Source organism: Mesoplodon bidens (assembly GCF_964165515.1).
Source record: "Mesoplodon bidens genome assembly, chromosome: 8".
NCBI lineage: Eukaryota > Metazoa > Chordata > Mammalia > Artiodactyla > Ziphiidae > Mesoplodon > Mesoplodon bidens.
In genome coordinates, this window is record NC_138165.1 from 102,635,820 (window position 1) to 102,661,922 (window position 26,103).

The 26,103-nt window shown below is 44.3% G+C and overlaps 1 protein-coding gene across 7 annotated transcripts in view; it reads left to right on the forward strand.

Annotated features, from left to right (window-relative positions):
- The first annotated feature begins 15,535 nt into the window (after positions 1-15,535).
- Positions 15,536-26,103, forward strand: part of AGFG1 (ArfGAP with FG repeats 1) — a 71,860-nt gene continuing 61,292 nt past the window's right edge. For 4 of the 7 annotated variants that reach the window (XM_081242462.1, XM_081242463.1, XM_081242466.1 and 1 more), the window contains exon 1: positions 15,539-15,806. In XM_081242462.1, coding sequence (XP_081098588.1) covers positions 15,640-15,806 — 167 coding nt within the window. In that variant the 5' untranslated portion in view covers positions 15,539-15,639. Of the gene's footprint in view, positions 15,807-16,444; positions 16,709-26,103 lie in introns of those variants that run through there. The other 3 variants (XM_081242468.1, XM_081242464.1, XM_081242465.1) reach the window with 3 other exon arrangements.

Here is a 26,103-nt window from a genome sequence, read left to right on the forward strand (position 1 = left end):
GTCATCGAAACACGCCCTGATGAGAAAGTGAGATAGAGAGAGATGAGGAGTTAGCCAAACAAACATCTGGCTTAAAGCAGAGGCAACAGCTAGAGGAAACGCCCCAGGCAGGAGCCTGCTGCCTTCCCCATGTGGCAAGGTCAGAACGGCTGGGCAGAGAGAGGAACAAGAGGAGCCTTGTAGAAGGGGAAGCCAGGCGTGGAGGCGGGCATTACAGGATTTTGAGTAGCAACATGACGTGGTAGAACTTATGGTTTTAAAAGGACACCCCCCCTGCCCCCACCACGTACTGGGTGGAGGATGGACAGTAGAGGAACATGAGTGTGGAAGCAGGAGGACGAAAGGATTTCTCAAAGTCAACTCAGAAAATATTAAAAGCTTCTTGGTTTACATCAGACTTACAACTAGAAAACCAAACACAACACAACACGACCTCCTGTTCAGTCCCTCTCTTGCACAGAGAACTTGACCACCCTGCCATCACAGGTTGCGACATTCCTGGCACATGGCTTCTTCCAGTTTGGAGATATACGTGAACGTGGTTGTTCCCTTTGGGGGCAGTACTGCTGTGTTGCAGAAGACATCAAGTCAAGGGGCACTGAGGAAAACACAAGGTTGGAAAGTTCCGGAAGTAGTTCTGGAATGCTTGGTGATGCAAGCAAAGCAAAGAGGCAAGAAAGGGGCCCAGCACTGGGCTCTACCCTCTATGTATCTAATCAATGTCATGTATGCAGAGAGCTCCCTTTTAAAGTTCAGGGTGACAAGATGTCAAATCCTACACTGTACCTCACCCTGTCGTCTTTGAACTTCATGATGCAGCTTAGATTTGTGTCAGTCTACTTGTCTCTTTTTCAAAATCTAACATAAGGGATGTAGTGTAGAGAGAGAAAGAGAGAGAGAGAGAGAGAGAGGGAGGGAGCACTGATACAAAAGAGGGTTCTGCAATCAAGACACAAGCTCTATGGGCAATAATAATATTGAACTTGAAACTTTTTTTTTTTTTTTTTTTGCGGTACGCGGGCCCCTCACTGTTGCGGCCTCTCCTGTTGCGGAGCACAGGCTCCGGATGCGCAGGCTCAGCAGCCATGGCTCACGGGGCCCAGCCGCTCCGTGGCATGTGGGATCTTCCCAGACTGGGGCACGAACCCATGTCCCCTGCATCGGCAGGCGGACTCTCAACCACTGTGCCACCAGGGAAGCCCGAACTTAAAACTTTTAAAGAGCTGCCTTTGTAGTCTATGTAAACATAAGTTATAAGCAAGGATTCTTAGGGCTCTCTTAATTATTTCACGTGACTGAGAATGTAGGAGTACAGCTATTAGAAGAAATCCTAGGGGAGATTACTGCCCTAGAAAGGGAGGTCCCTAGGCCTCTGCTGGACTGAGTAAAGCCATCAGAAAGTTTAAATGGAAATCCCTACAGGGAAATCCCTAATCACAAGAGACTAAAAAGGACACTGGAAGGTCATTTAGCTACAGGATGGCATATAGGTGGCAGACCTTATTGCCAACTAGGAGGAAGTGAGTTGTGAAGGATTTCGAGGCCACACCTGGAGTTGGTTTAGAAATAGTACAATGAGGGTGAGTGATGTCCGCTCGGGGCTAAGGAGGTAGGAATGGTGTGCCCAGACAATGTATTTAACATTCCTGACCAGCCTCGTCTCCATATCTATCTACAGTCAAATCATCTTAGATAGACGAGATGCTATTCTATTTTTGAGGCCTGCAGAGGACATCATATACATTTCTTTTAGAAATGGAAAGATAGTCACTTAAAATAAAATGTCCTTGTGTGAGCTAAGGCCTTGCTGCTTTAATGTAAAGTTCTTTTCTTTTGTCTTGGCCTTGGTGGACACTGGAAGAATGCCATGTCTGAGGAACCCATCTGTGTGCAGACCTTGAACTCTCTCTCCTGCTTCTGACCATTGGCTCCTTCAATCAGGGTCTTCCTTCCCACAATACCCTCTTCCCCACCTTTGTCCTATCTGCTGGCAAATGGGTCTTCTGACTGAAACATAGAGTCACAGGGAGATGGTAGGTCATGCAGAATCTGGGTTCTTATCCTGGTTCTGCCACCAGATCGCTCTGAGACCTTTTTTGCTTTATTTTTTCGGAGTCTGATTTTTCTCAACTGTAAATGAGGGGGACTTTTAACCTGGGCGCAAGGACTGGCCTGAGATTCTAGTTTATATGTTTGGTGCATAGTTCAGGGGAGGGGGTTGGCATCTTTATCAGATTTTTTTTTTCTTTTTAAAAGATTTATTTATTTATTTATTTATTTTATTTATGCTTGTTTCGGGTCTTAGTTGCAGCATGCGGGATCTTCGTTGAGGCATGCAGGCTTCTCTCCAGTTGGGGCGCACAGGCTCCAGGGCACGTGGGCTCTGTAGTTTGCAGCCCTCGGGCTCTAGTTGAGACGCGCGAGCTCAGTAGTTGTGGCACGCAGGCTTAGTTGCCCAGCGGCATGTGGGATATTTGTTCCCTGACCAGGGATCCAACCCACGTCCCCTGCACTGGAAGGTGGATTCTTTACCACTGGACCACAGGGAAATCCCTATAGGATTCTTAAGCGTTAGGAGACTTTGAATATTCTTTTAACTTGAAACTTTGTACGTGAAGATCCCTTTTCATGTAATTGATAACTCTGTATCATGCTCACAGCTGAAGATACGGCAAAGCACTCTTCAAACGGCAACTTCCAGTTCTTACAGAGCATGGTCCCATATTAATATTAATGGACCCATATTAATCAGATCTGTAGAAGATGACTAAGGTAGACAAAAATGTAACCTGCATGAGAGGAAGTAACGTTGTTAAAAATTTCCCTGAGAGCTCATGAGTTATGAAAAAGGAGACATTGTTCTAGAGGATTCCCTTGTCTTTTAATGATTATCAGCAGAGGCAATGCTCAGGGGAGACACAGGAGATGGTCCCTGTGGTCCCCTGGGAGAGGCAGCACGGCAGCAGTCCTCATCCTGAATGTGGTCCAGCCGCTCGGCCGCAATCAATGCTGCAGAATGTAATGAAAACGGTTAGCCACAGTTGCCAAATGTTGTTGCCAATTAGACAAAATATGTTGGCTATGTGTGTAAGGGCATGGGAAAAGGCCTGGAAAGGTAACAAAATGACACTGTGCTGGGAGAAGGGACGTGGATGGGGGCCATGTGCCGTGGACAGGAGAACGCTTGCCGTGCCGGCTGTATTCATTTCCTAGGGCTGCTGTAACAGATGTTCACAAGCTAGGTGGCTGAAAACACCAGGAATTTATTCTCTCACAGCTCTGGAGGCTAAAAGTCCGAAATGGTGGTGTCAGCAGGGCTAAGCTGCCTCCGAAGTCTCTAAGGAAGGATCCTTCCTTGCTTCCTGGTGGTCCCAGGTATTCCTTGGCTTGTGCAGCATCACTTCAACCTCTGCCTCTGTTGTTACATGGCTTTCTTCCCTGTGTGTCTGTGTGGGTCTCCTTGTCTTACAAGGACACCAGTCATTGGATTTAGGGCCCACTCTATTGAACTAGGATGATCTCATCTCGAGATCCTAAACTAATTACATCTTCAAAGACCTTATTTCTAAATAAGGTCACATCCTGAGGTTCTGGGTGAATGGGGGGACATTATTCAACCACTGTACCAGCAATGTTTGAAGTTCCTTTTTTTTAAAAAAAGAGGTTGTATCCATGTATTACTTAGGATATTCAAAATCAAAAGAAGGGTCTTCCCTGGTGGTCCAGTGGGTAAGACTCCGTGCTCCCAATGCAGGGGGCCCGGGTTCAATTCCTGGTCAGGGAACTAGATCCCGCGTGCATGCCGCAACTGAGTTCACATTCCGCAAATAAGGAGTTGGCATGCCGCAACTAAAAATCCCGCGTGCCGCAATGAAGGTGCCACGATGAAGATCCCGCGTGCTGCAGTGAAGACCCAGCGCAGCCAAGATAAATAAACAAATACATAAATAAATAAATTTTAAAAAACAAAAGTAAACAACAACAGCAAAGTGTATTATAAGAAGCCACACACACACACACACACACATTTGCTTGCTTACTCTGGCTGGATTGTAGTGGAGGTGTTTGATGGGAAGAGAGAGGAATATTATGATAACAGCTAACACTTATAGAGTGCTTACTATCTGCCAGACACTATTTTAGGTGCTTTTTATATACTAAATCACCTGATCTCATAGCAACCTTATGAAGTAGGTGATACAATCATTTCCATTTTACAGATGAGGAAACTGAGGCACAGAAGACTGAAGTTACTTGCCTAAACTCCCAGGGGAGATCCAGGATTGGAATCAAACAGTCTGACTCAGAAGCTGTGCTTATAACAGCCCTTGCTGTACTGTCTCTTCACTCGCAGACAGACACAGGAGACACGGGTCTGATGAAAGAAACTTGTCACCTAAACACACACAGACCCACATCCTCCCCTCCTCCCTCCAAGTACAATAATAATAAAGGAACCTGTTTCTTCTATGGTTAGATGTGCTTGGAGCATTGCATCTGCAGAATCCATTGAACTAGACATTGTCAGATATTCACTTAGAACAAATAAAGACTAGTATGAACTGAATGAAACATAGTTGTTCATGAGCATCACTGACTGCCTTGCAGACCACTCAGACCACAGTGATTTCAACCAGTCAGAGTGCAACGTCACTCTGGTCAAAGAAGCCATGTACCCAAGGGGGGTTCACTTACGGTTTTACAGTAGCTTCTAGCAAACTGCAGCTAAACTGCATTGCTTGTACATCACAAGCAATACTCACTGAGTGAAGGAAAGGGAATTCATAGGCATCTTTAAAATAAGAATGACTGTAGTACTTACATTAAAATGGCAGGTGCTGGGCTGACTATTTTTTCTCATTCAATCCTTACCAAAACCTTCTGAATCATCGCTGGCCCCAGGTCTGGGAGGGTGACTAGTAATAAAGCTGTAGGTTTTCTTTCTGGTAAAAATGACTATAGCCTTGTTCCTGTAAACCTGCTCCAGGGGCTCTCCCACCTCTGAAGTGGACTTTGCTCTGTGGCTGTCTGCACATTCTGTGAGGACGAATCTGCACTGCAACAACTACCTAAATGAGTATTTGGGACATTTTCACTGGGGGAAGCTTGGTGTGTATAACTTTCAGGTAATTTCCCTCATCTGAATAACTCCTTGAATGAAAATAGGTCCTTCAAGTGCACAGCCTGAAGCTCTGGGGGTGGGGTGGCATCCTCCCAAAGCAGAAACCTTGGGCTAAACCAGCCCGGTTGTATTCCAGGGAGTTTGTACCCCCGGAGGCCAGATCAAGACCAGGAAAGCACACACTCCTGCCTTTTCCTGCTCTCATGTAGGGCCAGGTTTGATTGACAAGAGCATCTAACAGATAGTGAAGTGCTGACTGTAGACATTAAATCCTGGGCTCTGAAGTCACCCCACTGACCTTCAAATCCCAGCTCCATCACTTCCCAGTGGTAGGACCTTGGCAAGGTCCTCCACTCGGCAGCCTTAGTTTCTTCATCTGTAAAATGGGCATAACTAATACAGCCTACTGCTGAAGGCTGGTGTGAGGATAAATGGAGTCACTCTACAGAGCGTGCTTTGAATGGTGCCTGGTGCTTAGTCCCAGGAAATGTTCGTCATCGTTACTGGGCATCAACAGGGAATTCTGTGTGATCGCTTCCCTTCTCAGGGGCTGGGGTGTGATGGCAACGCCAGTCAGCTGGGCTCAAGAGAACTGCTCTGCGCTCAGATCACCCCGTGTCATAGGAGCTGGCATTTGGTGAGAAAAGGAAAAGGAAGAAGATGAGTGTTTTTAGAGACCCACTTTTACAACATCTCCGTCTGATCCCTTCAAAATGGACGGCTGCTGCTAGGGTCCATTCTCCTCTCGGGCAGCCCTGCAAGCCCTGCTGGCGTTTCTTTTCTGAAGCCAGAGCAGGTTTCTCTCCCCACAGGAGCCCCATTCTTTACCCTGGGCCAGAAGGGAAGGTCCCCTTTCTCTTTTCAGTAATGGGCAAGAACAACGTTCCATTGACGCCGTGAATGGAACGTTTCTTACCCCAGACTCTCTTGCTGCTGCAGACGCAGGGACCTTTTTTCTCTCCCTTGGTTTCCGAAGACTCATATTCTCTATAGGTGACCCCCGGGAGGCCAGGATTCCTGATTCTGGCACAAACTGACAAAGGGAAGGGGGCTGCTCGGTTGCAGGGTCTCCACACCAGGCCCTTTGACTTGTGGTTTCCTTTTTTTTTTTTAATTAATTTTTATTGGAGTATAGTTGATTTACAATGTTGTGTTACTTTCTGGTGTACACCAGTGAATCAGGTATACATATACATACAGCTATTCTTTTATAGATTCTTTTCCCATATAGATCATTACAGAGTATTGAGTAGAGTTCCCCGTGCCACAGTAGGTTTTTATTAGTTATCTATTTTATATATAATAGTGTGTATATGTCAATCCCAATCTCCGAGTTTATCCCTTCCCCCTCGATCCCCCTTGGTAATCATAAGTTTGTTTTCTATATCTGTGACTCTATTTGTTTTGTAAATAAGCTCATTTGTACCATTTTTTTGATTCCATATATAAGCGATATCATATGATATTTGTCCTGTGATTTCTGACAGGTGCACATCCTAGAATTTTCCCTGATTCACCAACCTTTGGGCCTGCCTGACCACCCGGCAGCATCCTCTCCTTTCACACCCTATTCCTTTCCCTTGCTTCACTTTGGGTTAGAGCACTTAACGTCACCTGGCCCATTTCTATTAACATGGATACTGTCTGGTCTCCGTCTCACAGGCAACACAAGCTCCAGAAGAGTAGCGACTCTGTCTTATTCATTGCTGAGTCCCCAGTGCCTGGCACACAGTAGGTGCTCAAGAAATATTAATTGAATGAATGAATGAATAAGTGAATGATGTCTGAAAACTGCCTCTGGTTTCTCTCTAACATCCAGAAAGTGCCTTTCTGATACATGGATAACTGAAGTCTAGTTGCAATTGTTCTGGGTTTCCAGAATGGCCTGAGATTAGGGCAGTCAACCAACTGGCACAGTCCTTCTGTGGCCCGGCAAACTAGCAACACAGAGCTTAGGACCTGCTGTATGGGCAGATGCCATTCAACTGGTGAGACAAAGCTTACAAAGGACAGAGTAAAATGAACTCAGGCAGAGGAGCAGGGCTTCGATGGTGGTGGGGACAGCTGGGGGGCAGATCTGCTGGGAGGAGGAGGCCAGGTGACCGATTGCCTGTCAGCTCCACAGCATCGCCCTTCAGGTGTGTGGTTTCCCGGGGCTCTGTGCAGAGTGTACCCAGAAACCACGCCGATGTTTCCAGGAAGTATGCACCAGCTGCTTGTTCTCTGTAGGTTCTTTCCCTCTTCCCTTTCTATGTTGCTGTTTCTTGCAAGTTAAAAAGCAAGTCAGGAAGCAATGTAAAAATAATCAAACCACAGCTAAGGGAAGGCGGTATCAAAAGAAGAAAAGGGGGAAAAATTGAGTTGAGTATTATTCCACAGTGCTTTATACCCAGGCCCTGTGATTATTCACTCTGTGAAACCTGCTGCGGTCTGGGGGAGTTAATGGGCCGATGTGACTCTCCTTTGCCATTACTTAAATAGGCCATAAAACTTAGCATTGGCTCCTTGGTCACAAGCTGGAAAAAGTCACGCTCTGGAGAGGGAAGAATGTTAATAAAAGGGGAAGACCCAGAGCTCCAGTTTCCTACCTTGGATATGATCACAGCTATCAGGTAACTCCTCTCCATAAAGAAAATCAGCTTCAGGCATCAAGGGATCCTGAGGGGAAGGAAGATCAGAAGACCCCAGGCATCAAGAAATGGGCCGCCTTGAGGGAGGACTGGGGAGCTTCTGAGGTTTGAGGCTGGGCAGAGCCGACTGAGGGTTTGGGGGCTTTGGAGAGAGAGGGGGCTCGCTTCAGGGAGGGTTCATGTCCGCTTCAAGTTTTTCAAAATTCCCAGTATATCAAAACATGGAAAGCTGTCAAAACAGGACCACAGGGCTTCCCTGGTGGCGCAGTGGCTGAGAGTCTGCCTGGCGATGCAGGGGACATGGGTTCATGCCCCGGTCCGGGAAGATCCCACGTGCCGCGGAGCGGCTGGGCCCGTGAGCCATGGCCGCTGAGCCTGCGCGTCCGGAGCCTGTGCTCCGCAACGGGAGAGGCCACAACAGTGAGAGGCCCGTGTACCGCAAAACAAACAAACAAACAAACAAACAAACAAAACAGGACCACAAAAACTGCGGCGTATTTTTAAATAATTACACACAACAGATTAGCACTTTTAGTATACAAGCAAACAAAGCAATTGTGTTATTCACAAGGTAAATCCAGGACTTATTAAAAGTATGAATTCAGAGTGCACTGCAGGTTGTGAAGAGGCACACAGGCCATGCGTGTGTCTCTGGCTACAGTTTCTTTCTATTCTGTCAGTGGATCTCCTCGACACTGTGTGTAACTCAGTTAGGTATATTGTCAGTAGTCTACACTTGAGTCCTTCACATAAAAATGGGGGGACTCTTCTCTCCTCACTCAAATACCCAGAGCGACCAAGCCACCGCTGTTCTGATACTTGTTATTGCTTGTCCTGCTTTGCTCCCAAGAAGACTCAGAGGGGCCTCCTCTCTGGGCCTCGCCTACAGGCCCTGAGGGTGGGGCGGCCAAGGATGAGTTGGCAGCTCTATCGCTGGCTCCATGGGGCCTCTCCAAACACCAGGGTTTGTTCAGGACATTTTCTCTGAGTCACCCCTGGTGATAAGATAGGCGGGAGCCTCTAAGCAAGTCAGGGTTTAGATTCTTACCCTCAGAGGTTTGATTTCAGAATTTGCAAGTTCCTTAACAAAACTATTGTAGCTTTGGCAGAACTGCAGTCGTTCTGGGAGCCAAAGCAGCGGAGACGGCAATAAACAGAACGTGGAACCCACTGCATAAGACTGAGGGAAGCTTTATCCTCTGACTCCCATTGCTGCATTTATTTGTTCGTTCAACCAATACGGACTTGAGCCCCTTCTAAGTGCCAGGCCCCACGCTAAGAGCTGGAGAAATAGTGGTGAGCAAACACAGACCGGGTCCGCATCCTGATGAAGCCCACAGTGTACTGGGGAGGGAGGGGGGCTAGGAACCCTACCTGAAAATCCCAAAGCAGTCACAGCAGCAAGCACTTTAAAGGAGAGGTACATGGTACTGAAACCGCACAACTCAGATGGGACTTGAACCCAGCCGAAACTCAGATTGGGACTTGAACCCACTGTCATTTTTTTTTAAAATAAATTTATTTATTTATTTTTATTTATTTATTTTTGGCTGCACTGGGTCTTCGTTGCTGTGCGCAGGCTTTCTCTAGTTGTGGTGAGTGGGGGCTACTCTTTGTTGCGGTGCACAGGCTTCTCATTGAGGCGGCTTCTCTTGCTGCAGAGCAAGGGCTCTAGGCACATGGGCTTCAGTAGTTGTGGCATGCAGGCTCAGTAGTTGTGGAGCACGGGCTTAGTTGCTCCGTGGCATGTGGGATCTTCCTGGACCAGGGCTCAAACCTGTGTCCCCTGCATTGGCAGGCGGATTCTTAACCACTTCGCCACCAGGGAAGCCCAAACCCACCGTCTTTTAATTAAAATCGCACACCTAGCCTCAGGACTAAATGAAGCTCAGGTTCTTTATGTCTCAGCACAGAAAGAGTTCAGCGAGAGGCATAATGGTAGGTAAGAAGTGGATTTATTTAGAGAGATACACATTCCATAGAGAGAACGTAGTCTGTCTAAAAACGCAAGAGCGGTCCTGGGAGAAACACACTCCACAGACAGAGTGTGGGCCACTCAGAAGGCAAGAGGCTCCGAAATATGGGATGGTTAGTTTTTCTGGGCTGGGTAATTTCATAGGCTAACAAGAGGGAGGATTATTCCAACTGTTTTGGGGAAGGGCCGGAGATTTCCAGGAATTGGGCTACTGCCCACTTTTTGATCTTTTATGGTTAGCCTAGGAACTGTCATGGCACCTGTAGGCATGTAATTTAGATGCTAATGTATAGCAGTGAGCGCATAATGAGGCTCAAGGTCCACTGGAAGTGGAATCTTCTGCCATCTTGGACCTAGTGGGTTCTAAGCAGTTTATGTCGAATCCTCAAGGGCTATGTCATTCTTTTAGATGTTGTGCCCTGCCCCCTTCCCTCCTGTTTCAGTACCATGAGCACATATTATGGGGTCTGACTTGATTAGGCAGGACAGGGAAGGATCTCTGAAAAACAGATATTGAGCTGGATCTGAGAAATGAGAAGGGAAATAGGAGAGGGAAGGCTGTTTGGGGACGCATCAATGGCATTTGCAAAGGCCCTGCAGTGGGAGAGAAGAGAATATAAAAAACTCAGAAGGCAGAGGGGTTGGAGCAGACTGGTGGAGACTTAGGATGGAGCTGGGGCAGGGTCGGGGAGACCAGCATGGGTAGCAGGAAGGAGGCTGCCTGTGCAGGGCTGAAACTGAGCAAGACCTTGTGGGGCCCTACTGGGCACAAAAGCCTTTGCTTGTCCCCTCTTCCTTGTTTGTAGGAAAAAGGTTTCAGCCTCCTAGACCTTTCCTGAGTTCCAAAGGGCAAATTCATGCTGTTACTAATTAGAGACCTGAGGGAATGCAGAAACAAGGGAAAGGCAATCAAGAAAAAATACTGCAATGATAGGGCAGAGTCCTAGCTCCTCCTTAAGGGATATACACAACAATCTGATAGGAATCTCCGAGTTCTTCTACAGGAACTAAGGCCACCACCCACGTGGAGGATGATGGTAACTTCAGGCTGAACACAAGCACATGGACCCCAGACTGGTAGGAACCAGAAGGCTGACCATTGAGAGTTCTGGAACACCACTGCATTACCTCTCCACCAACCAATCAGAGGTGGAACACCACTGCGTTACCTCTCCACCAACCAATCAGAGGAAGATCATGCACACTGCAGACCTCCCCCCAAATTTTGCCTATGAAAACTTTTCCCTGTAAACAATTAGAGTTCAGGTCTTTGGGGCATGACCCACCCATTCTCCTTGCGTGGCCCTTGCAATAAACTTCTCTCTGCTCCAGACTTCAACGTTTCAGTTTGTTTGGCTTCACTGTGCATCGGGCACAGGAACTTGGGTTGGACCACAGGGCCTCTGGGTCTCCTAGGGTCTCTATCTTCCTATCAGCAATGGGAAGTCTCTGAAAGGCAGGGGGAGGAGACTGAGGATGCCTGAATCATATTTGCATTTGGAAAGATCACTCTGGCTACAGAGCTAACATCTCTGAAGGTAACTTCTGCTTTGCAAATACAATATGCAGGATCGGTATTCAGTTACTGGAAGAAGAAGTTGGCGCCTTGCAGCTGGATCTGGGTTTGAATTCCAGCTTCATGCTTCACTTATGGCGAGGCCTTGGGCAAGCCAGCATTTCAGAGCCTCAGCTTCCTTGTATATAAAATGGGGATAATAATACCTCCTTCTGCATTGTTGTGAGGGTTAAGAAAATTAAAGAAAATAAAAAGTTTTGCTTGACACGCTGCAAACTCTCCTTGGGATCTGAGAAAGTAGAAGCCTACTTTGATATTATATGGGGTATAAGAAAGCTAAAATTCAGCAGGTCATAACCACTTTCGGCTTTATTTGGAGAAAACATTTTGGACTTCACCTTCCTATAGAACGACAGTCTGGAAGTACCTTCTCCTGACTCTAAACAACAACACAATAATACAACAACCATGTATTAAACTGTTTGTACCCGGGCTACGGTCACGCCTTCTGATTTTGGCATTTATGACGATAGACCATGCACAGATGAACAAACAGAAAACATACAAATGACAAGTGAGCGTTATAAACATAGAAACAAGTAAGCCATTGGCTGCGGGTTGAGTGCATTTGTTGGTGATGAATAACAGGCTGCTGGGTGTCACGTTTAGTCAGAGGGGGGCTGAGTAAGCCTTGTTTTGATCAGTCCAGGATTGAACATTTCAGTACTCTCCTCTCCTAAACAGCCAGGGATCCTGCGGCAATGACACTCCAGTTGAACTTAACTCAAGGGTTTTGTCAAAAAGACTCGGGGAGTCAACTTTAAGAGGCTCGCCCTATCCGATGTTGAGACAATGCCAAGGATGTGAAATATATCAAATATGTTTTCAAATTCTTGAGTTTGTAACGACACTGAAAAAATATTGATCACCATTGCAAGGTGTTAGGAAACCAATATATTATTTTGAAAATTTGTGAATAAATGAAAGGAATCAAATATTCACCCTGCCTTTCTGATGTGAACTGTGCCAAAGAGCAGCTGAGGGAGCGTTTTTCTTTATAGGAAAACTTTTCTTTCAGCTGATAAATGAAGAAGGAACAACAGAGTTAGAATATCACCATTTTTGAACCCTTAATGAATTAATGAATCTAGACATTAATCATCAATGGCTGCCAATGTCATAAAAAGATAGAAAGATACCCCCTGCCCCCCCACCCCGTTATGCGACTCCTGATGGAAGAACACAAAGATAAAATTTGGCCAAAAAACAACAGCAAAAAAATCGAACTGGATACAAGTGGACTGGATCCAACAACATATTCTTAGGAAACAGAAAGGACAGAGAAAAATGTTAAATGACATAGACTGTGGGAAATGACATGATGAAGGGTCCAGTTCCTAAAAAGAAGAATGAATTGCAAGGAAAAAGGAGACAGAGGGGCAACCATAGACTAAAAGAGATTTTAAGAGACATATTACCCATTTGCAAGGTGGGGATTCAAACAAACAGTAAAAACCTTTTTTAGACATTGATAATTGGAAACTTCAACTCTGATGGGATATTTGATGGTTTTAAGGAATTATTATTCAGTTTTTAGGTGTGTTAATGGTATTGTGGTTAAGTTAAAAATCCACTGGCCAGGGCTTCCCTGGTGGCGCAGTGGTTAAGAATCCGCCTGCCAATGCAGCGAACACGGGTTCGAGCCCTGGTCTGGGAAGAGACCACATGCCGTGGAGCAACGAAGTCCATGTGCCACAACTACTGAGCCTGCATTCTAGAGCCCGTGAGCCACAACTACTGAAGCCCACGCGCCTAGAGCCCATGCTCTGCAACAAGAGAAGCCAGCACAGTGAGAAGCCTGCACACCGCAACCAAGAGTAGCCCCCGCTAGCCGCAACTAGAGAAAGCCCGTGCACATCGATGAAGACCCAGTGCAGCCAAAAAAATAAATACATAAAATAATAAGTACAAAAAATAAATAAATGAAAATAAATTTTAAAAAATCCATTGGCCAATCCGGAATCTGTTGATCCCTTCTTTTAACATTGAAAAGATTACTATTGCGCTTCCCTGGTGGCGCAGTGGTTGGCAGTCCGCCTGCCGATGCAGGGGACGCAGGTTCGTGCCCCGGTCCGGGAAGATCCCACGTGCCGTGGAGCGGCTGGGCCCGTGAGCCATGGCCGCTGGGCCTGCGCGTCCGGAGCCTGTGCTCTGCAACGGGAGAGGCCACAACGGTGAGAGGCCCGCGTATCGCAAAAAAAAAAAAAAAAAAAAAAAAAAGATTATTATTAATAGTATTGTTGCCTCAAAAAAAAATTCACAACCTAAAAATTGAGAGTTATGTTTTATTCAGCGGGAATTTTTAGGACTTCAAGCCCAGGAGGCAGCATCTCAAGTAACCCTGAGAGAACTGCTGCAAGGAGGTGAGGGGGGAAGCCAGGTTATATAGGAGTTTTGCAACAAAGGGCAGGTAGTCAGAACATCAAAAGATTATTGTTAAAGAAAACCAGGCATCTCAAGTTAAGGAATTGAGCGCTTTTCTATGTATGGGAAGATGCAAGAGTCTGGGCTCACTGAAATCATTCCTTTGATCTGCACCTCAGCTCTCTGGGGCCAATACCCCATGTTGTCACATCCTGAGCTTCCTCAGGGCTCACCTTAGGGAGGGGCTGCCGTCTGATGGCTGCTAGATGGCAGGTATTCTTTCCTTCCTGAGTCCCCTTAGGGCTCAGCAGCTCACCGTCGGCTGTGGTTGCAATCACTGATGACAGTGACGTCCTTTGTTTACCGATATGGCAGGGAATATTCCATTTCTCAGTAGTATATTAATATGAAGTCTCATTTGGTTGATTTATACAGTCACTTTCATGGGAGATCTGGAGGCTGGCCTTGGCAATTAGGAAACCTGGATTCTAATCTTACTTTCAGTCATTCACCGGCTGAGTGACTTTGGACTCACTGGGTCTCCCTGTATTCTTTTGGGAAATGAGCAGCAGGGATGATTTTTAACGTCCTGCTGGTTGTGGATTCTTGGAGTGATTAAGAGATGTGAGTCCGGCAGTCTGACTGTCTGGGCCAACCCACATGTATCCTAGGGTAAATTTACTTAATCCTCCGGAGCTTTGGCTTCCAGATTTGTAAAAATGGAAAGAACAATAATGCTTACCTCGAAGAGATCTTGTTAAGATTAAATGAGATACTTAATGCATTCATTCCATAAATACTGAGCACCTAGCCTCCAGCCCTGGGAGGGGCAGAGGGTGGAGTAGTGAAGAAAACACTGGGGTGCAGGCTGTTTTTGGAGCCTAAAGGGAGATCCCAGATAAAACATAGTAAACACTAAAGAAGGAGTAGGATTTTAAACAGCTAGAACTATGAAGACAATACAACACAGCCATTTCATGGAGAGTGACTTTCCAGGAACATGGAAATATTCACATGGAAATATTGCACTTTCCAGGCTGCATGGATGCATGGATGCCGTGGCCTTCCACGTGTAGCAATGGTCCTCAGTCCCGTTGATTTCACTTCCCTCTATCATCGCTCCACATACAGCAATGTCAGGGGATTTTTGGTTGCCACAGCTGTGGGAGGGGTGGGGAGGTCGTTCTGGCATCTAGTGGATAAAGGCCAGGGATGATGCTCAATATCCTAACACCGCACAGGATAGCCTCCACACCAAAAAATTAACTAGTCCAAAACGTCAACAGTGGCATGGTTGAGAAACCCCGCTACAGAGAGAACAGCAAGGGCAAGGGTCCTGAGTCAGGAGGGAGCTTGCTGTGTTCGGATACAAATGGAAATCCACTGTGGCTGAATAAACCAGGATGAAGTGAGAGAGGCATCCTGGGCTAGATGATGGAGCGCTGTTTAGGGCACACGGTGAGGAACTTGGAATTATCCCCAAAGCAGTGGGCAGCCCTTGGAGAGCTTTAGGCAGAGGGGAAAGGTAACCCAAGTAATGCGCTTAGCCCTGTAAGCGTGGCCGCAGTAACTCCTCCTGGCCAGCAGAGGGCGCCGGCCGACACTTGGCCTCCGGCCGCCTGGGGCGGGCTTCCTCTTGCCGTCCTCCTTCCTCGTCTTTTCCCCTCAGGAGAAGTCGGGAAGGTGGCGGAGGCGGCGGCGGCGGCGGCGGCGGCGGCGGCGGCGGCGGCGGCGGCGGCGGGGGCGGCTGTCCCAGCTGGGCCGGTTGGTGTGGCCCGTCAGCCCGAGCTCTGCAGCGTCCGCGCCGCGCCCAGCCCAGTCGAGTCCCGCCGCGGCGGCCGGGTCCGGCGCGGGCGGCGCGCGCTGACGGAGGGCGGCGGCCGCGGCCAGGGCGGCCGGTGGGACCGCGGGTCCCCGGCGCAGCGCCGCCCGGCTCCCGGCCCTGCCGGCCTCCTCTCTCGGCGCCGCAGCCATGGCGGCCAGCGCGAAGCGGAAGCAGGAGGAGAAGCACCTGAAGATGCTGCGGGACATGACCGGCCTCCCGCACAACCGAAAGTGCTTCGACTGCGACCAGCGCGGCCCCACCTACGTGAACATGACGGTCGGCTCCTTCGTCTGTACCTCCTGTTCCGGCAGCCTGTGAGTGCGGGGCCGCCGGGCGGGCGGGGGGCCCTTCCCCGGGCGTGGGCAGCGGGCGGCTGGGTGGGGGTCCTGCGGCGGTCCGGCCGGCGGCGGCGGTAGGGGGGCGGGCTCGCGGGGCGGGGCGGTCGAGGCCAGGGGCCGGGATGCGCTGGGCCCTTGCCGCCGGGCTGGGGATGCGCTTTCGATTTCGCCGGGCGAGGGTCCAGGCCCGGGGCAGCCTTTATGGGTGGGGCGTGGGCGGGGTTGGGGTTCGGGGGTGGGGGGCGTCCGGCGTGAGCATCTCTGGTCCCCGCGGAGCCGGCGCCGCTTCCCTCGGGCCTCGGCTGTCCCGGGCGCTGACCCGACGGGACTGCAGGGGAAAGACGGGAGGAGGCTGGGGAGGGCCGTGCGGGTCCTTTGTGTGCCCCGCCTCTCCGCCGGGGCGCGGCGGTCCCGAGCAATACACCTGCCGGGCGCCGTTGGGGGGTGGGGGAGAACCTGGGGTGGGAGAGAGCAGGGACGCTTAGCTTGGGCTTTTTTTCCTCGGGTCGAGAGTACCTAGGTCTGTGCGAGCAAGCCGGCACTTAGGAATAGTAGCGGGATTAAAATGTCTTGATGGTAGAGATGTGATTCCCAAGGGAAAAGTTAGAGAAGATTAATTGCGGGAGAGGGAGGCAGAGAAAGCAGACGTGAGGTTGCGGGGCTTTAGCTTTATGGTGCAGAGTCTTGAGGAGTTTGGGGGAAGTTTTAGAGGAAATAAGGTATTGACTCGGGGATGTGTCATTGTAAATATGGTGGTGGTATCTGTAAGATTTCTCTGTTAATAGCTAAGTGTCCTGGCTGTGTACAGAAATGAGGAGAGATGGAAAGACAGCGTTGTTTCAGAAAAAGGGAGACCACCGTCTTGAATTACTGGGATGGTTTGTATTTCTTCCTCTTGGCTCCATTAAGCTGCGTTTTCATAAAACTTTCGTTACTGTGATTGAAGGTTTCTTTTGGAGAGTTTGCAGATGATTTTGGAACTGAATAAGTTGCTTTTATATGCTAAATTATTTTGTATTCAGTAAATTATTGACGAAGTGGTGGTTACTAAATGTTCGAATAACCTTTGGTCTACCAGACATCTACTTAAGTTCTTTCACTTGTACCATTCTTTGAAATAAAGTAATTTGGTACCCCACTTCTCCCCCAAAAAGCTTTGTAAGAGTAATACTGAGGCAATGGATATATGAGAAAACTCATTCTTGGAAAATGCGAGGTATGCCTGGTAGAGTAGGATTTGTTTATGTTTTGTTTTCTTCTTAAGTTGGGCAAAGAAGCATTATTACTCTTCCATGACTATTATTTCTTCAACAAACATTTATTGGGTGCCTATAGGTTCTTTGTAAAACCTTGGGCTGTGCTGATGGTTAGAGCACAATCCTTGTTCTCTTGGTGCTTACATTCTAGTGGAGGAGATGGGAACACATAAGTAATCAAATGAGAAAAATGTCAGGGGCAAGTAAGCACTAAAATACTATGATAGGAGAGACCTTCTCTGAGAGGTCACTTATATATATATATTTTAAAAATTTATTTCACTTTATTTTTGACTGCGTTGGGTCTTCGTGGCTGCGCGCGGGCTTTCTTTAGTTGCGGCGAGCGGGGTCTGCTCTTGGTTGCAGCTCCTGGGCTTCTCATTGCGGTGGCTTCTCTTGTTGCGGAGCACAGGCTCTAGGCGTGCTCTAGGCGTGCGGGCTTCAGTAGTTGTGGCTCGAGGGCTCAGTATCTTCCCAGACCAGGGCTTGAACCTGTGTCTCCTGCATTGGCAGGCGGATTCTTAACCACTGCGCCACCAGGGAAGCCGGAGAGGTTACTTTTAGATTGTAGAGTCAAGAAAGCACTCTGAGAAGTTGATAATTAGTGTTGTTATTGAAGTACAACACAATCCCAGAGCTAGGTGGTATTTAGGAGATAGTCTGGTTCATTCTTTTCATTTACAAATAAAGACTTAGTTTGTGGGCAACTTTTGGTTTTAAAATGAAGCCAGTAGTCCAGTTTGTTTTTAGTATACTTTTATTATGTGCATAATAAATATGCCAGTGTTTTTACTAAACACAAGGTCTTTTGATACATTTAAAGTATTTAGTTTGAAAAGTATGTATATATTTACTCTTCTGGATTTCTGACATTTCTGTGTAGCCATTTGCAAGTATAAATTTACTTTATTGCAGGAAATGTGTAATATGAAAAATATTTACAAATTTCTTCCTAGAGGTCACATTTCCGAACAATTACATATGAAAGGATATCTCATTATACATGACAATTGTTTATTTTATTGGAATTTAACCTGTAACAGATAGGACTCCATATCTCTGTTTAGTGGTGATTCTACAAATATTTATTGCTCACTTGGCCTGTGTCATGTACTGTGGGAGGCACTGGTCCTCCTTGGATCCCACTATCCTTAAGGAGCTTGCATTCTAAGTATGTAAACATAGTTATGATATACTGTGATATTTCATATCTTTGAGCTGTCTCTGAAATATGTAAATGAATAGGGAAAGCTTCACAGAAGATTTGACGCCTGAGCAAAGACCTTTAAAGACAAGATCCACATGGCAGGTGGCTTCATGTAGTTGAAAGAACAAATACTTATGAGCTAGATAAACCTGGTTTTGAATCCTGGCTCCACTTATTAACTGTGTGGTACTGACAATGTCAGTCTCTTTGAGTTTGAAGTTTCTCATCTATGAAAAGGTGAGGATAAGGTTTACCTTATACATTTGGGATGTAGATTAGTTTTTAATATTAGAGATATTTTATGTATGACATCTCACATGATGCCTGAGATATGTAATATCAATAGCTCCCCAATATATGAGGGGCATTATTAACAAGGGGGACAGGATATTCCATGAGTAGGGAACAATATGTGAAAGATGCTGAAATGAGAAGCAGCTTTATAAAAAAATCTATCAGTTTGGATTCTTTAGATGTAACTCAAAACCTGACTCAAGTTGGTTTAAAAATATGAGCGGAGGGACTTCCCTGGTGGTCCAGTGGTTAAGACTTCGCCTTTCGGTGTAGGGGATGCAGGTTCGATCGCTGCTCAGGGAGCTAAGATCCCACATGCCTCCAGGCCAAAAAACCAAAACATAAAGCGGAAGCAATATTGTAACAAATTCAATAAAGACTTTAAAAAGTGGTCCACATCAAAAAATCTTTGAAAATATGAGGGGAATTTATTGTGTGTTTTTAAATAAGGCTTTATCCAGTGGTTAATGATGTTACCTCGATTTCCCTCATCCAAAGATGGCTGCTCCCAGCTCCTGGGGCTACATACTGCCTTAATTTATATCATTGTTACAACTTTTCCAGAAGTTGTGATTCAGTCTGGGTTAGCTTAGGTCATATGGCTAAGTAGAACCAGTGCCCTCATTGGATGCATTCTATGATGACATTATTGGAACAACAAGGATCTCCAAAATAGAGTTCCCAAAATCAGAAATCTGGGATCCTTGTGAAGGAAAGAATGGATCCTGAATCAAAGGTCTGCTGCAGAAATATTGAAAGGACAGTAATTCCTGAGGATTTATTTCCTTGGAAAGCAATAATATTGGAAAATACTTTAAGAATAATATAACTATTGAGTTTAATAATAATGTCTTTGCTATTTAGATGCCATGGTATAATTGAAAGAATATGAATTTTGAAGTCAGATTTTGACACTGCCACTAGCTTTGTGACTTAGGGCAAAGTATTAAGGCCACTATGTGTAGGTTGGCCTGGACCCATCCCCTCAGCCTCAGTTTCTTTATTTGTGATAAAAGATGATAATACATAGCTTAAGGCTGTTCTGAGGATTAAATGGTACAATTCATTGAATATTTATGAACATATATTATTTTTGAGTATGGGGCTAAACAGTGGATGTACATATATGAACTGAGTCATGTTAGCTGCTGGTCAGAAACCTTGATGTGCCTAAAAAATGCAGATACACAGTAAAGGGTATCTACTATCATGAATTTAAAAATTTAGGATAGTCACATGCCTTTTATCACATATTTAGCGGTATCTTTGTTTAAATAAATCGAACAAGTATCTTATTGTTAATATTACTAGACTCAGAGCTGATCTTTTATTTCCTGTTTTTTTTTTCCAGATGACTGCACTCTGTGCTTGTACGATGCTTATTTAGAATACGTAACTGAATTCCGATTGTGAAACTTTCAAATAGACTTGAGATAGATGTATTAAACTGTCACTGAGGTAGAATGGGGTTGTTCTAACAGATTGATTTGTCACTCTTTCTGCTTCTGTCTACAGAAATATGTAGAATTATGAATGGCATTCTATTACAGCCAACATAAAATATTACCTTCATGTTAAAGAACTTAGTTAAAGACTAGGTTTAGACCAAATTATTTATTTTGTGGAGAGTTTTAGCATTTGTGTAATCAGTAAATAATATGAGAATTGTTCTATCCTTTAAAAATGATTCATAAATTTTTCAGAGAGAATTTAGATAAAAATAAAAAATAACATTTGAGAAACACCGTGCCCCACTTAATACCAGCCCTTTTATGTGAACAGTGCCTTTAAACCTGGAATTTCACAGGAGGATAAATGTAGACAGATAGTAACTTATACTCTATTAATTTTGTGTGCATTTTGAGTCTTTTGGTGAATCTTATAAGAATTTGGACTTTAAAGTTGGACAGATGAAAAGAGGCATTTGTTTTTATACACTCATTAGCATTTGAGTGGATTGCAATCAAATACCCTTTTGGAACTCTGTTTATAATATTCAGTACCACATGAGCTCACAGTTGGCGGTGATTTATATCCTTAATTCCCTTTTCACTTTTTTAGTACTCTAACATGGCTACATTCAGTGAGATATTTTGACAGTGTAGTACAACTTCAATTTAGTGTGAGTGGGAAAACTGATACTTTTTCAATTGTGAAGTGCAGAGGTTTTTTTTCCTTTTTAAACAAATATTCATTAAGTCCAGGCACCAGTACATGTGTTGGGGATACAAAAATTAAAGAAATGAAAAATAAGATAATAATAACTACTAGTTAGAATTACTGAGTGCTCACTCTGTGTCAGGCATTATTCTGGTAACAATCATATAAGGAAAGTACTGTTACTCTCCACAACTTTAAATTGTAAAATGTGGCTTACACTCTTAATGCTTGCTGTAAATTGTTGTGAATTCTGTATTTGAGGGATTTAAATGGTGGATTTTACTTCATTGGATTTTAAAAGGCAGGACAGATAGTTTATGGATGTATCATCCATTTTTGTTTTATAGTTATGTCATGCTTTTCTTTAAATAGTTTTAGTTAGCTTCAAATGTCTGTTCATTGACTTATTTAGAAACTGTTGTTGTGTATTGTGAGTGTAATGGGATATGGTGCTGACTGGTTCTGATACTGATTTTTTTGAGTTTGGCACATAGGTACCAAGGCATTTTTAACTTGCTACCAAGGCATTTTTATATCAAGTTCATATCTGTTCTTCTCTCATTTGTCTGTGAATTTGGGTCAGTGTGATTGTAAACACTTTGATCTTTAGTCAGTTTCAAAGTAGTGGTTGTACAATTTATCTAGATTAAATCTATATTAAAATTTTGTGAGTTGGATTACAAATAAGAAGAATTAAAACATTCTTTTAAGGAACTTGCTGATCTCTGGACCTTAATTTAAAATTTATTGCCTCTTTAGAAACCTCTGTATCTAACTTCAGTACACTCTTTGGAAAATAAGCAAATCCCCAGACTGATAATTTTCAGTCTTCTCTTTGCAACATGCATAATACTTACATTCTTGAGAAGCTTCTGTGGAGATATTCAGGACTAGGTGCCATTACCCTTCCTGTTTTTTCCTCCACTCAGTAATGCGTTTCCCAATCCACATGATCAAATCGATGATTATCTAGGAATATAAACCTTGGGTTCTTCTAATGTATATTAAAAAAGTAAATCATTCATAACTTTGGGTACTTTGTTAATAGGTTCCTTGTGACATCCTTTACAGCCTCACACATTAGAGCTGTTGCCCTAAAGACACCTGATTGGACGTGATTAGAATGAAATTTATTAACTTATAGGAGGGATGGGAACCTTATTTGAATTGTTCTATGTATGGGGAATGAGTTTTTGTTTGTTTTTAAGTTAGAACATATATTTCCAAAGACTCCTGAGTAAGACATGGTCTCTTTTTGATTGGTACCATAACTGCTTTTTAGAGGGAGGGAAGTCGTAGTTACACTTTGCTTTTATTCTAGTTGCTTATTTTAAGAGATGAATTAACAAACTGGAGCGTGGTGTAAGGAAGTTGATTAGGATAAGGAGATTTGAAATTCTGTATGAGAGGAATATTTGCAGGGACAGAAGTGTTATTAGCTTAAAGAAGAAAAAACTAGAGAGTGAGGGTGGGGAGCTGTTCATGTAGTCACTGTCTTTGGGTAAATTAAGGCCTTTATGTGGAAGAGGTAATAGGTTTATTCTGTAGGGGGAGATACAAGACCAGGTATGGAAGTTACAGAGAAACATACATGTTTAGAAAAGGAAGAGGAATTTTCCTTGTAGTGTCAGATTCTAAAAATTCTTTTCTTCCCGCACTTTTTGGTTAAATTTTGCAAGATCTTTGATGGGGGAAGTATGAAAATCAGCAGAACTAATAATGTGGGAAGATGTGAAAACTTCCCCATTTCTCTCTTCTAACCTTTATCTTACTCTGTGAATCTTGGTGGCTCTAACTTGCAACAGTTGTGTTCAGTAGGTGCTTCTATAAAAAGATTGCTAGTGTCTAGTAAAGAGACTTGGTATTTTTGAAATAGGAGGGATTTAAAATTTAAAAAATTCCTCATGTTTTCTAGGAATGTTTTTTCATCAAAGAAACCAGCTTACGTATATGTCAGTTAAATTTGATTTTGAAGGGAAAGAACCATTTATTTTCCATTCTTTTTTATGTTTAGTTTTTAATTGAATTTTAATTTTTATCAGAAGAATATATGCACATAGTTTTAAAAAGGCCAAGACTTAATAGCGAGCAGCAGCCGTCGTCTCTTCCCTTTCTCTGTTTCTGATTACCATAGATGGTTGGTTCTTTTCCTCTTTGCTTATCTTAGTATTTCTAGCTGGCATGCTTACAGCTATGTTTTTGATTCTTCAATTTTTGCTTTTATCTATTGACTTCTCTCCTGTACAAGAGGGAAGATGAGGCTTTGGCCTCTTAACACTTCTCTCACTCTCCACCTGTACTCTGCAGCTGCTCCTTCAATAGAACATCACAAGTTTTGCTTACATCACTATTTAGTATTTACCTTATTGCATTATGTACCTACTGTTCTCAGCTAAGTCATACAGTATATTACTACTACATTTTCTTTCTTGTACAACCTTTTCCCCCTGAAGTTTGTAATTGTCTAGGTTTCTTCACTTGCATTGTTTTCCATGTGTGTATCGTTAATATATCCCCAGATAAATTATCTCTGGCTGAGGTATATAACTGTTTTCAATATGACCAGGTATGTCAGGTACTTTTTCTTTTTTTCCTGGGTACTTCTGTCATCCTCTGGTCTGGAAATGCTGCTCTCTAGGCCTGCTCCGCAGCTGTCATCCTGGGACTTTCTCCTGCCTTCCTTGTGGAAATTCCCTTCGTGCCTAACCTGTGTTGCAACCTCTTTTTCCAGGACCCCCGCATTTCCATTAGCCTCCTGATTCAAGGTTAATGGGAGAGCATTTTTGAGAGCTACATGGCTGAAAGTGTCTTATTCTGCCCTCACATTCACAAAGGTGAAAATACTTTACCCTTGGAATTTTTAAGGCATCGCTTAATTGTCTTTAATTAATTAATTAATTAATGTTTGGCTGCGTTGGGTCTTTGTTGGCGGTGCGCAGGCTTCTCATTGCAGTGGCTTCTCTTGTTGTGGAGCACAGGCTGTAGAGCGCAGGCTCAGTAGTTGTGGCTCACGGGCTTAGTTGCTCCGCGGCATGTGGGATCTTCCCGGACCAGGGCTCGAACCTGTGTCCCCTGCATTGGCAGGCAGATTCTTAACCACTGCTCTTACCAGGGAAGTCCTGCTTAATTGTCTTTAATCCTTCAGTACTGCTATTGAGAAGTTTGATTCTATTCTTACTACTCATTCTTTGTGCCCTATTTTCCACTCCCTCTCTGGGAGTATATATGATCTTTTTATCCCTACTATTCTGAACCTATATTGAAGTATTTTGGTATAGGTCTTTTTGTTCAATGTTTTAGGCTTTATTTTGGACTTGTTGGATTGGAAACTTACGCTTGGCTAGTTTATAGATATTTTTTCTCCAGTCTTCTTACTGGGGAATAAAAAAAACCTGGCTGTCATTCTTCTAGGCACAAGTTGAGGGAGGGAACTGGGGGCATAGAGCTCATTATCATTCAGTGTGTGGAGTCTCAGATAAGCCTCCATTTCTTAGCATAGTACCCAGTAGCGATCCTCAGCTGTGCCTGAGTCCAGAGTCTATTTGGTATAGCCTCTCCAGATCAGATTTTCCTTCAGACTTCTGCCTAGGACTTCTTAGGGGTAGTCTTATGGAAGTAGGGAAACTGGGAATCTATTTTTGACCCTATGTAAATCCCCCAACTTGTGGCTTGATTCCTTTCATGAATCTTCCAGGGGTTCTGTGGTGGGAATCGTCTTTAGTTGGCTTCTCCCACCTCTACAGGAGCATCTGTTTTGGCTTTCTTTAGTCTACACAGTCAGTTACTGCTGGTAATTTTCTAGATTTTGGTATGCCTTTGGGTTCCTTCTTTGTTCTCTGTTCTTCTCTTTGTGGGTTAATGCTTTTTTATTCCTTTGCTATCATTTCAGTAGAGTTTAGAGAGGTAGTAAAGACATTCCTGGGTTTTGTCCACTTTTAGCAAGAATACCTTAATTAGGTTTAAATTGTTACTTGGATGTTATTTTTTTGTGCTTGCCCTAAATGTTACAAGGACCTTACAGTGTAGTGTTTCTGGCTTTCAAAAACAAAAACCCGGGCTTCCCTGGTGGCGCAGCGGTTGAGAGTCTGCCTGCCGACTCAGGGGATACGGGTTCGTGCCCCGGTCCGGGAAGATCCCACATGCCGCGAAGCGGCTGGGCCCGTGAGCCATGGCCGCTGGGCCTGCGTGTCCGGAGCCTGTGCTCCGCAACAGGAGAGGCCACGACAGTGAGAGGCCCGCCTACCGCAAAAAAAAAAAAAAAAAAAAAACCCAAAATAACAATTATAGTTTGCACCATGAGTGTGTGTGTGTGTGTGTGTGTGTGTGTGTATGTATTTTCAGTGTTTTAAAGTTGTGTTCTGGATAAACTAATATTCTGGACTATATAATACATACATATCTTGGCATCAAAAGTCTGTAGATTTTTGATAACCTGTTAAAGGCATTTTCCATTTGTTGTAGATTTTAAATGTATAATTTTTATAATATGAAACATTGTATATAATATTTTTACTAAATAACTAAGATTGGAGTAGATTTAAATGCCAGATTAGCTTTATTACTTTATGCCAGCATTAACAACCACTTAAATTTCCACAGCCTAGTAAAATATTTTAACCAGCTTTTCCCCCAGCAGGAGGAAAACAATTAATAAAACTAGCTAAATAAGCTTTCTTACTTATTTATCTAGCACACATTGTAATTTGAGTTGACAAATGGCTATTTGGAAGATTGTTTGAGGCGTAGTTAAGAGTAGCATACTGGTGGACATATGGAATGAGTCACACCATCTGGTTGCAGTCATACCTGGGTGGTGGTCGTTAAAACTAAAACTCCTGGGAATCTGCATATGACTTAATTATACTGCAGAAGCATGTTGGGCTCCACCAGTAGATGACTTTGGAACTTCTTGAAACCAATTAAGTGACAAACATGCTTTCAAAATATCAATACTGCTGTTATTAAATGAGTCATTAAAAAAAATTCTTTTGCACTGAAGTGGAGACTTAAAACGTGTATTTTAGGATCCAGAATGGGTGGAACTTCAACAATATTGGCACTGTGAAAATGATGTGGGTTACTTGCCTAATAACACTTTCATCCAATAGTTATGACTAATGTCATTACAGTAAAGTGTTTTATAAACACTGGATTCACATGATAGCTAAACTTGGCTTAGCAAAAAAGGGGAAGTGGCACCAGCTTCCAGGAATATATCTTGAAAATAACTAGATAAATGAATAATTCAGATTTGATTGAGGATTTCATTCATTTAAGTGATCAAATTTAGTAGATGGAGAAGGTAGTCTGCCAATGAAAAAATTTTAGTTTGTGTAAAAATTGTGGTTTCTGTAAG